The sequence below is a fragment of the Haemaphysalis longicornis genome, unplaced genomic scaffold (assembly GCF_048455015.1).
Source record: "Haemaphysalis longicornis isolate Haplotype H1 unplaced genomic scaffold, Haemaphysalis longicornis Haplotype H1 scaffold_13, whole genome shotgun sequence".
Lineage (NCBI taxonomy): Eukaryota > Metazoa > Arthropoda > Arachnida > Ixodida > Ixodidae > Haemaphysalis > Haemaphysalis longicornis.
The window spans coordinates 62,608,901-62,623,226 of record NW_027526233.1 but is presented as its reverse complement, the minus strand read 5'-3'; the positions used below and the strand labels follow the sequence as shown (position 1 = coordinate 62,623,226).

Genomic DNA, 14,326 nt, shown 5'->3' with positions numbered 1-14,326 from the left:
ACACCGGCACTAAGTCTCGCAGTGTCACTGTGCCATCCGGGTTCTCAAGGCTGTATTCTTGGCCCGTTACTGTTTAACTGATTTCTGAATGGTGTGCAGTTTATTATAAAGCAGTCATCTCTCGTGGAGTTCGCACACGACATTAACCTTTACTGTGCGGTAGTATAACATGCAGTATACCCCCAGCTTCAAAGCAACGTGCACGCGATTTCCCACTAGTGCCAAACTAATTACCTAGACCTGTATTCTCCGGAGACCCTTGAAAAAACATATACTACAAAAATTTAAATGAAGAGCACTTCAGTAACTCACGATGTCACCCGCGTTGACGTCCGTAGGCGTCCGTAGTCGTAGTCCGCACCCCTCCCCCTACACTATAAAAAAATACTATCCGGCACCTGGTTTCGATCCCTCGACCCTGCGGGCGGAACGCAATGTACATGGCGCTCTACCCACTGCGCCACAAAGCCGACACAGAATGGGAGACTACAAACGCGCCTTATATCCTTGACTCATTCAAATTACTGCTGACGAGCGCTCTCTCGTCAGCAGTTGCCACAAGTGCAACAACATTAACGTAACGCAAACTACTTAACGTCGTGCGCCCCCGGAAATGCTCTGCATTTGATCGTGCCCCTCGCGAGGGGGATGTTTCACTGCGTCGCCATGCGAACAGTTTGCCATTATAGTTTCCGCCCGCTCCGGTCGGTGTCGCCACGGTTCAAACCATGGCAGGGGAGCTGCGCGGGCGTTCGTTGATCGGCGTGCGTTCCGTTGTGGTGGTTTGATTTTTCCGTTAACTTTTTTGTACCACCTCTACTCTCAAAGGATTAAAAAGAGGAGCGTAACATGCAATTTGGGTTTTTTGATGGATTCTAAACATCGGTTCACACCTCATTTAAACTATCTTCGACATGCCTATCAAGTTGCTTATCAGCCTAAATGGCTGACAGACGCGGGAACCCGAGGGCGTCGGCACACACTTTTACGCCACCCCCTGAGAGAGAAGGACAGAGAGAGAGAGAGAAATGTTTTATTCTTGCTAGGTCTAGGTTTAGGTTTAGTTTTATTCTTACTAGTTATGTTTCAGAAGCGGAAGGGCAGCTCTCTTAGCCCGGGCCCCGCAGAGCCACCACTCTCGAGACAAATCCAAACCCACTCCTTCTATACTCGAGCAGTCATCACCCACATTTTGTATACTTCTTTCCAACCACCGCTAGTCCACACTGCGGGAACTACAAGGATACCGCGGCCATGTGGCACTGCCATGCCCTGATTCCTCTTCCGCTACCCAACCCTAGACTGCTGGCTGCTAGATGCCCAGTCCCAGTGTGCCCTGATATCGGCCCTTCATGACGTCTGCAAAGGATTCTCCTCAACTTGATTGCACAGTTGTGATTAAGCCCTTGCCGGTATAGCCCACGCATGCCAAGACTAGTTTACGGCGTCAGTAAATATCACAAAGCATCATCGTTGTGACGATCACAGCTCAATCATGTCCTATTAAAAGCTTTCCCGCCTGCTGGACAGAAGTATGGACAGAAATTTATATTGTAGCCAATGGCGGCATAAAACCGTGCCTTGTTCGCACTGTGCAGTCGTGGTTCTTGCACAGATTTTGATTTCGGTTGCCATTGCGTATCATTCATTTTTAATCGTTCCAAGGGGCACTTCGCTTCTCTTCAACTCAAGAAGGGCCTCTTCTGAGCAACTCCTATTGCTTGTCGAATACTTTCTGTCGCACCGTTCAACAATTGCATGTGTAGTACATTACATTTAGACATCTTTATAATCCAGTGTGGTTTAAAATGAAGCTTCGACCCCCGCCTTGATGTCGTCTGCAGCCCACCTAAACGCACTGACGGAAAGCCAACTTATTGTGAGAATGAAAAATATGGTGGGTGATTGAAGAAAAATAAAACAGTTCCCGTGTTTGGGAATGGAGCACGGGTGCCTCGCATTATGAAGCCGACATCTATCGGATTGCTCCATTACGGCAATATCAAAGCTGATTGCTTTTAGAAAGGGGTGCATAGACGGGCAAAATAAGACAGGAAATGCACCCCTCCGTCTAACGACGGCAACGCCTCCACACTAGGAAATACCATGGAATGGCCTATAATTAAAGACCTGCACAGCACAATCCCAGTGCAGTAACCCGCCCCGATAGCAAAGAGGTGTTCGCATAAAGAGCGCGCAACCTCACATGATATAGTCACCAAATGGGAGATGGTCCCTGAAGAACACGCCACACTGGATTATTTCGCTTTTGAATTTGTTTTTTTATGTTACAATTGATTTTAAAAAGCTTTCCCTCCCTCATCATTGTCGATTTGACAGAGCGGTAGTTAATTTTCATACCTCTCAAAAATTCCATGTCCTGCTAGTAACAAGCACTCACGTGTTCACTTTGGGTGACAGTCTGATCATCAGCGTGTGTGCTCCGCACTTGTCATTGTCATTGTTATATAAAAATGGCAATTAATGGCTCTGTATAATAGACATGTTCTTGCCTCGGTGCTGTACGCCAGATTCTACGTAGGTTGTTCTACGTAGGTTGTTCGGAGTTCTACGTAGGTTGTACTGAGTTAAGTTTTTTTTCGAATTATATCTCCGACAGGGAGGCAATCGGAAAGCAATGAAACGTCTCTACCTTTGACTTTACACGTTTCCGCCCAGAAAGCCTATTTATTTTCTGTTTGCCTCGAAACTATCCGCCCCAGATTAGGACTAACTATACGTTGTGGTGAAACTTACCTTTCTCATCAAAACGTCCTTCTTGGGCTTTTCGAAAACCTTCTTCACAGCATACTTGCACTTATCCATCTTGTTTCGTGCCTAAATACGACGCAGAGATGCTTTAATGTCTTATACATAAAAGCGGAAATCAAATCTTTATGCTTACCTCAACAACGATGCCAAATCCTCCCATCCCGATCATTCTTTCTTCTTTGAAGTCACGCTTGTACCTCCCTTCTTGATATTCCATTTGGACACTGTCATCAAGTATAATTTGGGGGTCGGACAGGTGGCTGCAATATAATAAAATGTAAACGTTGTAAAATCCGCTCTCGCGTGTGATTTCTAGAATCAAATTGTTAGGCCACAATCCTAAACACACCTAAACTGGAAACAAATTTTACTTTTAATGATGTTAAACAGTAAGCTTTTACCAATATGACCTAGAACGTGTTTTATACCCATCGCAAAAAATTGGTGGTGAAATCTCCTTCCCGGGTGGGACAGTGTTGGGCGGCTCCGATTCCCGTTTCGAAAAAGACCCGATGAAACGTGCTGCAGAAGTCACTAATGGGCTGCGCCCAGCGGACCCAGCCCGTTTTTTGCATTGCTTGATGCAACAACGTTGATTTCTTCTACTACTCCTCCAGCTCGGCACCACAAGTGCAAGCTGCGCCGCTTTTTTACTTACGTACATTGAGAAGCCTTTAGCCTATATTGGCGCTACCCTACAACTTGACATCAGAAGAACGATTACCTGTGCTGCTGGGACACTGCATCCGCCAAGACTGAAGGACCACACTGAGAGTCTGAGACTGCGTTTGAGAGCCGGCTCACTCTGTATACCCTGCATCTGTGAGAACTTCTTTACTCGTTTCGTACGCGAAATGGTATGCGGGATTGTGTACCGCTTGTATTCTGCGCTGTTTTTTTTTTCACCACTTCACCTCCACGGGGTCGGAGCTATTCTAGAGGACGGTACGTCCCTTCCGGAGACTGGTCCTCTGATACTTTTGCGGATACGAGCAGAGTGGCTCCTTCGCCTGTATAAACAAAGTAATCCTTCCGTTTTAGAAACTGGCCTAAAACGAAAGCCCTGCGATATTCCCTTGTCTTTCGCAGTTTAGTGTTTGTGTTTGTCAGCAAAAGGATGAGGAAAACTTACGTGGAGTTGTCCGTGTCAGTTACCTGCAAAAAACATAGGTCTCATTTTATTACCGCCAGTTCTTCAATGTAGAATTACCTAGAACGCGATATGAACGCATCATTTAAGCAATGCGCTTCGCGGGAACAAGCAGAGATAGCCAAAACGCAAGCAATAATTACAAGCTTCAGGGAATGGATTAGCTTTCCTCAATGTTAAACTATTTTACGTAGCTGTAAGACGAAGGCGGCGGCGAATGTTTGAGCTCAAGACCGAGTTAGTGACACTGGTATTTATAAGAGCGCTCACATGAACACCGTCCATGTCAACGTCTAGCACATTACGTCTCGTCGTCTTAGTAAACACAGGAATTTCAGGCACGGCGGACATGTAACGTCCCCCCTGGAGCTGCTTCGGCTAGTTTTCCTGAGGAGTGCGTGCGTGAGAAATCGGAGGCGAAGGGCGGCGAGGCTGCGGCTGCCGAGATTGGCGATGCTGGGGTGACGGGGAGCGAACAGAGAGGTTCTCTGCAGAGCTGTCGTAACGCGCTGATGTTGGATGCCATGCGGGAATTGATTAGGCCGATCGTCAGAGTAGCCGGTGCGGGGAAACCTGAACTGTGGCGGGACGTCCATAGTTGCTGGCACGTTTAGCGTTGCCAGAAACAACGGGCGGTGAGACCAACGCGAAAGCACTCGAAACAGATAGGTCGGTCGTCAGGGTTTCTCTGTTCCCCACGGTTTCGGCGAGAGTAACAAGATGGTGCCTAGGATACTCGAACAAGCCATAGCGCACACAGAGGGGCGGCCACGGTTGGCGACCTCCTCCCGTTTCACGGCCTGTATGGGCGATATAGTCGGCAGGGAGTGGTCGCGCCCATGATGGTGTACAGGAGCCGGGGCCATGGCCTAGATTTCTCGGTGCACTATCTTGGCCAGAGTGTCGGAATGTGGAATCGGGTTTGGAGTGGGCAGTGGACTGGGTGGCGATTTCACATCAGCTCACGATGAGGTTACCGCGGTGTGAGGCAGCTGGGTGAACTGCTCCGCGTTACGGCGGCATTTTGCTTGCTCAAGTCGGCGACATTCCTTTAGTTCCGTGTCAGCCGTGGTACACTTTTTACACATGAGGAGATTGAATGCATCGTCCGCGATACCCTTAAATACGTGCCCAACCTTGTAGGACTCTGGCATCTTCGGATCCACTTTTGCGCAGAGCCAAACGCAATTTTTTTTAACCTCCTTGGAGCCAATACGTCCTGGATATGGGTAACATTGGACTCGGTACAGGACTGAGCGCGGCGAGAGAGATCTTCCTTTGCAGCTAGCTAACGCCCAAGGGACTCACTGAACAGATCGTGAACCTCCTGATTGAAGATGTATCAGCTTGTTATTCTTGCTTCGCTGGTTAGGAACCAAACCCTTGCGCCCCTTTCAGATGGTACAGAACATTCGACAGCATTATTGCCGCATCCCAATGGTTGCAGGCACTGACCCGTTCATAATTGCTGAGCTATTCGTCAGCGGCGACGTTATAAGTGCCAGAAATATCACCGTGACTCTAGGAGTGGCAAACGATGACTAGAGGCGTAGTGGATTCCGGATGACCGGTGGACGGATCGTGGAGCTGTGAATATAATGCCCGCTCTGAAGCTCCACTTACGCGCCGCGGTGGCTCAGTGGCTAAGGCGTTCACCGCTGCTGAGCACAAGGTCGCGGGGCCAATTCCTGGCCGTGTCCGACGCTATTCTGATGGAGGCGAAAAGCAACAATGCCCGTGTCTATGAAATTTCGGCGCACTGTAAAGATCCCCAGGTGGGCAAAATTATTCTTGAGCTCTCCACTACGGCGCGCCGCATCGCCTGCGTTGCGTCGGCGCGTTAAACCCTACAATCAGTCGAAGCTCCGTTTTGTCCCAAACTGGCCTGCCGAGAGGTACAGATACGGGAAGTGGCACCTCAACCAGAATATGTGACGTGGCAACGAAGCGGATGTAGACAAAAATAGTATAGTTTTACTATTGTAAATGGGATAGTCATGGCAGATAAGGCAGCTGCGATGTGTCAGGAACAGCAGGCACACCAACATCGGCGAGCGTCGTGGTCTTCCTCCTCCAGCCTATGGTTAGGGTCATCACAGAGGCGCCTACCCGTAGAGAGGGCTTGGCCTCCATTTCAGTTTATAGTTAAAGTAGCAAGGAGCCAGCCAAAAAACGATCCTTGACAATGTTACGGGCCAGCGGTCTTAACAAAGCCAGGTCTCGAATTTCACGATTGAGACGTGACCAGTTGATAATTATATGCACGACCAAAGATGGGGTTGGAAGCCGGAGCTTCAACATGCCATTTAGGTGCAGTGCACACTATACAAAACCAATTAAAAAACGCATACTTACCGCAATCTTTCCTTGATTTTTTTTTTCTGTGTAACGACCATTTCTCGTGCGCCATTGCTGCCATAAGCTTTTCACAAACCACTTAGGTGTTGCACCGCAATACTGCTAACAAAGCCATATTTGGCGCTTTGTAGCTTCAACACAACAAACATAGTGCAACATGTTTATGATGTTGGTTATATAAAGCAAGATTGTCTTTAATTTGCAAAACCTTGAAAAAATCGAAGATGGTCTTTTTTTATATTGCCTTTCAAAATATACCAAAATACGTTACCAAGCTGCCGCACAGTTTCTTTTTGAAATTGAACCATCTTGCCCACATAAACTACACTTGGCAGGAATATTTAACTAGGATCAAGGCACAACACTAAAAATTTTGAACTATATATATTGTTTAAGTTCAGAAACAAAGGCCCATATTTGGACAATTTTAAAAATGTTTTTCTCATTTGGGAATTTTTATTGAAAGGAATTTGCTCCGCAAGACCAACACGAATACCTCAAGTCATTTGAGTGTATACAAAGTGTTTACATAAAAATAACTACAGCGAAATCAGCGGTAGTTTTCGTTTTACAGTAGCAGAAGTTTCATATTTTCCGCGAGCCGCTCAGTGGGCTCGATGAAATTTTGAAACTTTGAATTGAAGTTTAAAATAGAAACTTGAAGTTACCCGTATGGTTTAGCGAATTTTTTTAGGGCGGGACATTTTTTTCCCGAAAATACCTTCACATTTGTTTTGTTCGGTGCTCAAGGAGCTATGTAAACATTTTCGTCAAAATTAGGGAAGTCGATTGGACACACCTGTCTCGTCTCTCCTGAAATCACCCAGTAACTTATCTTGAAAAACAAGGGTATCCCCGCTTGACACAAAAACATTGGACACGCCCCTGGCGACCAAGAATGGCGGCATCGCGGCTTCGCTTGAGACGAAGGTAAGGCGAGCGCCATATCGTCGATACATAGCAGCCGCATGTATCGGTGCGCTCCTGCTACCTGCGGCGCATCTATTCATGCATCGCGGTGGCATGCAGTTTCGCTTGGTCCGTCAACCGCTCTTACTCTCGTTTAACTTTTGGAGCACCTCTACAAGGTAATCCTCATTATTTTGGGGGTGCCTTTGTACGACGCCTAGAGGAGCAGGGAACATTGTCTAATGCAGTTCACTCTGCTATAGAACGTAGAAGTGTGATTTCAAAGTATTGTTTATACTGTGTAAATTATCTCCGAACGTTAGGACCGAGTTGCTTCTGCCCCTTTAGCTTAATTCTTTTAATTGGTGTAGCCACTGTTCACGATCAAGGTTTGCATCTTTGCAAATCGCGTCGTTGAATATGAGTTGGGGGTAGTGCTGCTTCGCCAATACAAAGAGCCCTTTTTGTGTCTTTTTTTGGACGTCCTCGGTGCGGGTACCATCTGTCATAACTTTCTATCATAACCGTCTATCATAACCCCTAAATCGATTGGCCTGCGAGTATGAGATACTTGCCTGGCACTGGCCCGGATAACAGCTGTAATAATTGGTGATATTGCTGCATATTCCGGGGCTTTCTGTATGCTGTACTGATGAATTCTCCTTTTTCGGCGTTTATGTGCACGTCCAGAATATTTATTTTTGTGCTTTAATAGATATAGGTACCGGTCGCTGCCTAGGGGGCGACGCGGAGCCAGCGACACCCAGCGCCGCCTTCAGCAGACACATGCAACAATGGGTCGGTCACCGCGCGCCAGAACGTTTGTGGCAGGGGTGCGCTCCTTTTTCTCAGCCCCTTTTATGCTTAAAATAAATTGCGCTATTCTACCACAATTCTGCCACACAGTGCACAAGAACGAGCACGGATTTCCTCAGTTGAACTCGCGTATGGGATGGAAGGTCGAAACAAATTGGCGTGGCGCCCAGAAAGTTAACGCATACGCGGGGTAGCTCACGCACCTTTTAACTTGTAGCACGTTTTTTTCCTCATCTCCGTGTTTCGGTTCAAAAGAAACAGGACTTAATTGTTTTCAAGTGTCTAAAGAGGTTCGTTCGTTTGCAAATATGATAGACGTTTTAACTCCGGGATGCTGAGAAACTCTACATCGGCCCTATTCATATTCCAGTGTCGTCACGTTTGTTTCCATGTTACACTAACCAATGCGTACAATCCTTCAAAACCCTACCACCGCGGAACGACCGGTGCATTCGGCCATCGCAAATACATATGCCAAAACCCGGAGAAGAGCAGCTGCACTCGCTGCGGAGCCGCAATCATTACGGAAGAACACATGTTCTTGATAAAGTGCAAACTCGGTGAATTGCCGCATGGACCTGCAAGGCATTATTGAAAAGGGACGCTTCGCCTGAACCCACACATTCAGGGCCATCTCCACTAGCGTGAGACCTGGGGAGGGGCAAACCATCCAGTGTATAAGTTTGTTCTAGGCACCTTGGCGTGTTTGCCCACGGATATGAAATATTTGGGGGTAGAGGTACACAGCTTTTCTGTAAAGGTCTTGTGTCTTTTAAGCCCGAAGCTCTCTAGCGCGAGGCGTTGGAAAACGAAAGTAAGTCCCGGTATGTTCTATAAGTGCGCGTTACGTTCTAGAGAGAAGCGTTGGAAAACGAGTGTCTCGGTGTTTTAGTACCGTGACTACACGATACGAAAATCTGCGAGTTGGGCGTGTCGGTATAGGTTCATGATGGGAACAGCGCAAAACAAAACTTCGACAAGAAAGACCATGGAATGCCGCGGTACTAGCAACTGAAACGTTATTCTTAACAACACACATATATAAACGCACAATGAAGGCCACCCTGATCACACCCTCCGTATTACAATCTACCAGGTTGCACAATCGCGGTGAACCACAACCAAAGAACTGCACATAATCAGACAGCACGTGTACAGCCCCAAAAACAGGTCATCCGCCCTCCATCCGCCTTTTTCCTAAAAAGCAAACCTAGCCTCCGATTACATGACAGGCTGTTGGGGTCTTTTTTGATACAAAATGCTTCAATTATCTCTAGCGGCACGCTTTCTGTGTTTGTCGAGAACGATAGTGTGTGGCGCTCGGGATTGTGGCGCTCCCTAGTCGTGGTTGCCATCGATGAGCGTGAGTGGCAACTCCAGACGCCCCGTGCCGTCCTTGCAATGCACGGCCAAATCGGAACATGGTACCCCTTTTAACGAGCTCTGATTTTCTCGAAGACTAACGTTAAGGTAGCGGCCAGTCTGACCTATGTACTTCTTTTCACACTTAAAAGGGATGCTACTACCATCAGGACAACGACCTTACGTTTTTTTTTTTCATTTCAATAAATTGAAATGGATGCTGTAAACAACGTCTTTACTCCACTCGACAAATTTTATACCCTGTCTTACCCCGCAACCTTCCGTTTTTTTTTTCTTTCTTGTCCGCCACCCCGGTAGGCAGGTTAAAAGCAGCCGGCCACACAGATGAATCTGTTCGTTCGGCTTCTGACAACAATCTTCGAGCGATTAACGAGGTTGGAAGCGTGGCTCGAGGCAGGGAAAAAGAAGCAAGAATGGAGACCGGTTGGATAGCTGTCATTCTATGCGTTCATGGCGTATCACATCGCTTGATGAAAGAGTCTTCCAGATATGGCGTGCACGCAGTCTTCTCAGCCCACAGCATATTGGCGAAGATTTGCCCAGCGGAGCACAGGTTAGCGGACAAGAAAGAAAAAGGAGGGATGGTTGCGGGGTAAGACGCGTTATAAAATTTGTCGAGTGGAGTAAAGATGTTTTCAGAATCCATTTCAAATGTGGAAAGAAGTACATAGGTCAGACTGGCCGCTGCCTCAACGTTCGTCTTCGAGAACATCAGAGCTCGTTAAAAGGGGTACTGTGTTCCCATTTGGCCACCCATTGCAAGGAGTGCACGGGCTTTCCAGAGTTGCCACTCACGCTCATTCATGACCACCACAACCACGAGGAATGGGCGTACCGTCTGGATCTCCCAAACACTATCGTTATCGACAAACACACAAAGCGTGCTGCTAGGGAGATAATTGAAGTATTTTGAATCAAAGTAAGGGAAATACCTGTGCCAGCCAACAGTCTGTCATGTTATCAGACGCTGAGTTTCCTTTTTTTGGAAAAAGGCTGATGGAGTGTACATGACGTGTTTCTGTGTTTTTACACGTATGGTTTGATTGTATGGAGTGCTTTGGTTGTTGTTCCCCGCGATTCCGCAAGATGCTACATTGTAATATACAACGTGTGATGACGGTGGCCGTAATTGTGTGCATATATAGGTTTGTTTTTTATTATTAAACGTTTCACCTGCTTGTAGCGCTTCGTCCAGTGGGATTTCTTGTCCAAGCTTTGTTTTGCCGCACTGCCTATCATGTACATGATACGAGATACGACGATGACGAAGACCGGAGACGCCGACGGCCCGAGCCCTTAAGGGGCTTAGCCCATAAAACAATTAGCTCGCCCTCCACCAGCCCATTCCGACTAACTGCATGACAGCGACACGCCGTGGAGCTCTAACCCAACGGAAAACCAGCCCAACCGTCATCAAGGTCGTTCTCAATTCTGAAACCGCAAAAACGGCAGCCTACCATGAACAACAGCGTCGGCTGGACAGACATGGTCAAGAACACCACCTAGGCCAACTTAATCTCCCAGCGCAACATTACACGACGCCAAAAACATTGAATCCCTTAGGGAGAAGAATGCCACAGTTCAAAACTAACCATAATCTATACAACGAAGAAGAATCTCTACAACGGCAACTTCGGGAGCAAGCCCAGCAATGCAAACAGAGCCACCGGGAGCTTGAACGTATACTGGATATGCTCCATGGTCATATACTGCCGCGTAGCCAGGCGCCCGCCACCGAAACAATCGCTGATCCCTAATTAGTAGCTGTGGAACACGCCTAACCAACACCTTGGAAAATATGTTCAAAGCAAGCATGGAAATGATTATCAACAGATAACTCATTTATAATATCATGATCAACCTTAGGCAGCAACTAGTGAAAGCCTTCTAACGCATCTCGACACAGAGAGAAAGAATAAAAAAGAAGACAAAAAGCGAAAATCCAGCACCTAGACATCGAGATGGATGAAATCCAAAATGTCCAAGATGACGCATTCTAACAGCAACGCCCCATGCTCTCGTAAACACATCAAAACGTGGCAGGGAAATTGCCATTCGATCAGAAGAAAATGCCAAAATCTTACTAATTATAGTTCACTGCATGGACATTGTGTCATAGCGCTCCTAGAAACTCAAACCGATAATTTAACCATGAGATCTTACAACAAACGTCTCCTCTGACCGCCCGATGACAGCTATTTTACCCACGAATAATATCGTCGCAACGAAGTTATAGTGAAAAGGCAGTCATAGTGAAAATAACAGCTGATAAAGTTATTCCGAGATGATGACATAAACCTAGGTTTATCTTTCCAAGAAAATGATATTGCGATAAATGAATCATCCTATGCTTTTTTTATGAAAGATGTGTTACCCTCGACCATAGTTTTGGTATAGTAAAGGAAAGCATATCCCCAACATATTGTTACAGGACTAGGTGGGCAATGCCTCACAGCCCCTTGACTGAAGAACGATCACGACGACGACGACGTTACTGGCGCGCATCTTGCGCAAGGTCTGGGTCATGGCCGCTATGCACATTCTGTAAATAGATCGCTTCACCCCATCCCATCGTTCGTCTCATCTGTGTCCTGCCGCCACTTAACATTTTGGTGGAGAGTGCGGGATCATCCCCATCCTGGCCGCCGCATCGCATCGTCTCGGCCTGGGGCGAAATCATCAAAGGACCGTCGGCCATGTCGGGCTGCGTATTCGCAAACCATATCCCGTAGGGGCCCAGGCCGACCACACTCCCTAAGCAGGGGCGCAGCCGAAGAGGTTAAAAAAATTGCAATTTTTTAACCTCCTTGGACGCAGCACCGTGACGTCTCTACCTACATGTGCGCGACTTCATGCGAGGTGGAATTTTTCTTTTTTCCCCCCTCCCCTCGTTTCGACTGCTTGGCAGGCGGCCGATGGTTTCGCTCCGTGGGCGGGGCTGGCCTGCGGCGCTGGGGAAGCTGACGCACGTGTGGTAGAAGCTAACCTGTTGTACCTGAGCCCCTGATATCTCCGCGTTCTTCTTGCGCACCTGCAAGTTGACGCTGACCTCCGATCGTGTTCCTAGATAAGCGCTCGACTCGGTGCTCGAAGTGCGCGCGCGCGGATGGACGCTTTCACGCGCATGTGGCAATTATACACGGTCCGGAAAGCAAACACCCTCATTGAAAGCTCATTCTACAGCACACAGAAGGGTATACAATTTAGTAGGGTGCTCTTTCACTGTTTACACACCTCAAAACACGATTCGGTGCTGCGGGTAAGGATTACAAGAAAGGCAGCCAATTACCCATGAATACATTTACACACTGTCCTACTCTTGCGAAATATTACAGCTGCATGAGCTGCTACATTTTGGAACTTTCATAAGCACTATTACATTGAATTTCGTTAACATTAACTTCATTGCATTATTCTTCATCAGGAACAGTGCCATTAAGGAAAACATTGACATTTTGTTAACAGCAATGGAAGGTGATACAGCAAGGGTGATACATTGATAAGAAACACACCAGCTCAAACGTACACGTTTTACACTCGGTCATGAATTCTGCATAATTTGCACTGCTGGTCAAGACAATTTAGGGAAACAATATCGAAAATATATACCAACCAAGGGCTAAGTAATAGTTGGATTGCACAGCAACTGAAGTAATCGAGTAGTTTGATATATGTCTTCTGTACAGGGCTATTGACAACAGTCTCTTCACTGAAGCCACCAGGCCGAGTTTGATATCAGTAATCACGCGTGCTACCACTCACGCTGTTGCCAATGTCGATTAGTTATTTTTAACAATTTGTGCTTCATGCACACAGAGATTTTGCTGCATAAGATACGTTATTTATAAATAGACAGCTCCAGCAGGATCCGAATGGCGCTGATGCCCCCCCTCTAATCGTTAAGGCACACCAAATCGTTACCACTTAATTTGGCTCTGACAATTATTCGACCGTAATCGCCCCCAGCTTTTTAACCCCAGTCGCAGGGGCGGGACGCCCCTGCGACTGAACAGGAACATGTTAGTCGGGTCCGTGACGATACCACCGCACTAGAAGTAATTACCGAGTACACCCTTGAAAACAGACAACAAATTGGTGTAGCAGCCTGGCCGACTTCCCCGTTCGCTATACAATGTGAACTGTCTGCAGCGTGCACTGTTTTCAGTGTGAACCGCATTGTCCACAGTGTGAACTGTACATTAAAGTGTGAACTGTGCGTTCTGCCGCCACTGACTGACTTTTGTGTTCATTTTGCGATTAGGACCCCAAGACTGCAACTGTGTTCATTGTGCGAGTTGTGACCTTCCCCTTTTCTCCTTATCCTTGCTTTCCCAGGGCCCCATGGCCTCTCATTTAATGCAGTGTTACACTCACTCAGATACGTATATTCTTTTCGCTGGGACTAATGAGTGATTGCCCGTAAGCTTGAAGTCACGGTAATCGCAGCAGAGATAAAACTAGGTAAAAAAGTTATCTCCTTGGCGCACTATTTTTGCGATAGAGATCTCGGAGTCCAAATAGCGGCAAAAAATTGTCACTTTTAGAGATCCACTGATGGGTATAGATGAGCAGTTTGTGTGTTTCCTGCGACGCATTTTTAGCTACCACATATATATATTTCTGTAGTGTCTGGCCTTTTAATTCGCCAGCATTGTGTCACAGCTCGTGCCTCAACTGTAAGCCACACACACGCAAAAACGTATACAAATGTATAAACAAGAAATAGCAGGAATAAAAATATAAATAGTACAACACAAGTTGCCCGCGGAGTGAAACCATTGGCCGCCCGCAAAGCAGACGAAACGAGGGGAGGGGAAAAAAAAGAAAAAAATCCACCTCGCACGAAGTCGCGCACATATAGGTAGAGACGTCACGGTGCTGCGTCCAAGGAGGTTAAAAAAATTGCAATTTTTTAACCTCGTTGGCTGCGCCCCTGCT

At 47.0% G+C, this 14,326-nt stretch overlaps 1 protein-coding gene across 2 annotated transcripts in view; it reads right to left on the bottom strand.

Moving 5' to 3' along the window:
- LOC144164077 (eukaryotic translation initiation factor 2-alpha kinase 1-like) overlaps positions 1-14,326 on the bottom strand; it is a 149,934-nt gene that overhangs the window by 134,593 nt on the left and 1,015 nt on the right. For both annotated transcript variants that reach the window (XM_077694646.1, XM_077694647.1), the window contains exons 2-4: positions 3,905-3,927; positions 2,906-3,032; positions 2,758-2,838 (exon numbers count right to left, since the gene is read on the bottom strand). In XM_077694646.1, coding sequence (XP_077550772.1) covers positions 2,758-2,838; positions 2,906-3,032; positions 3,905-3,927 — 231 coding nt within the window. The remainder of the gene's footprint in view (positions 1-2,757; positions 2,839-2,905; positions 3,033-3,904; positions 3,928-14,326) is intronic.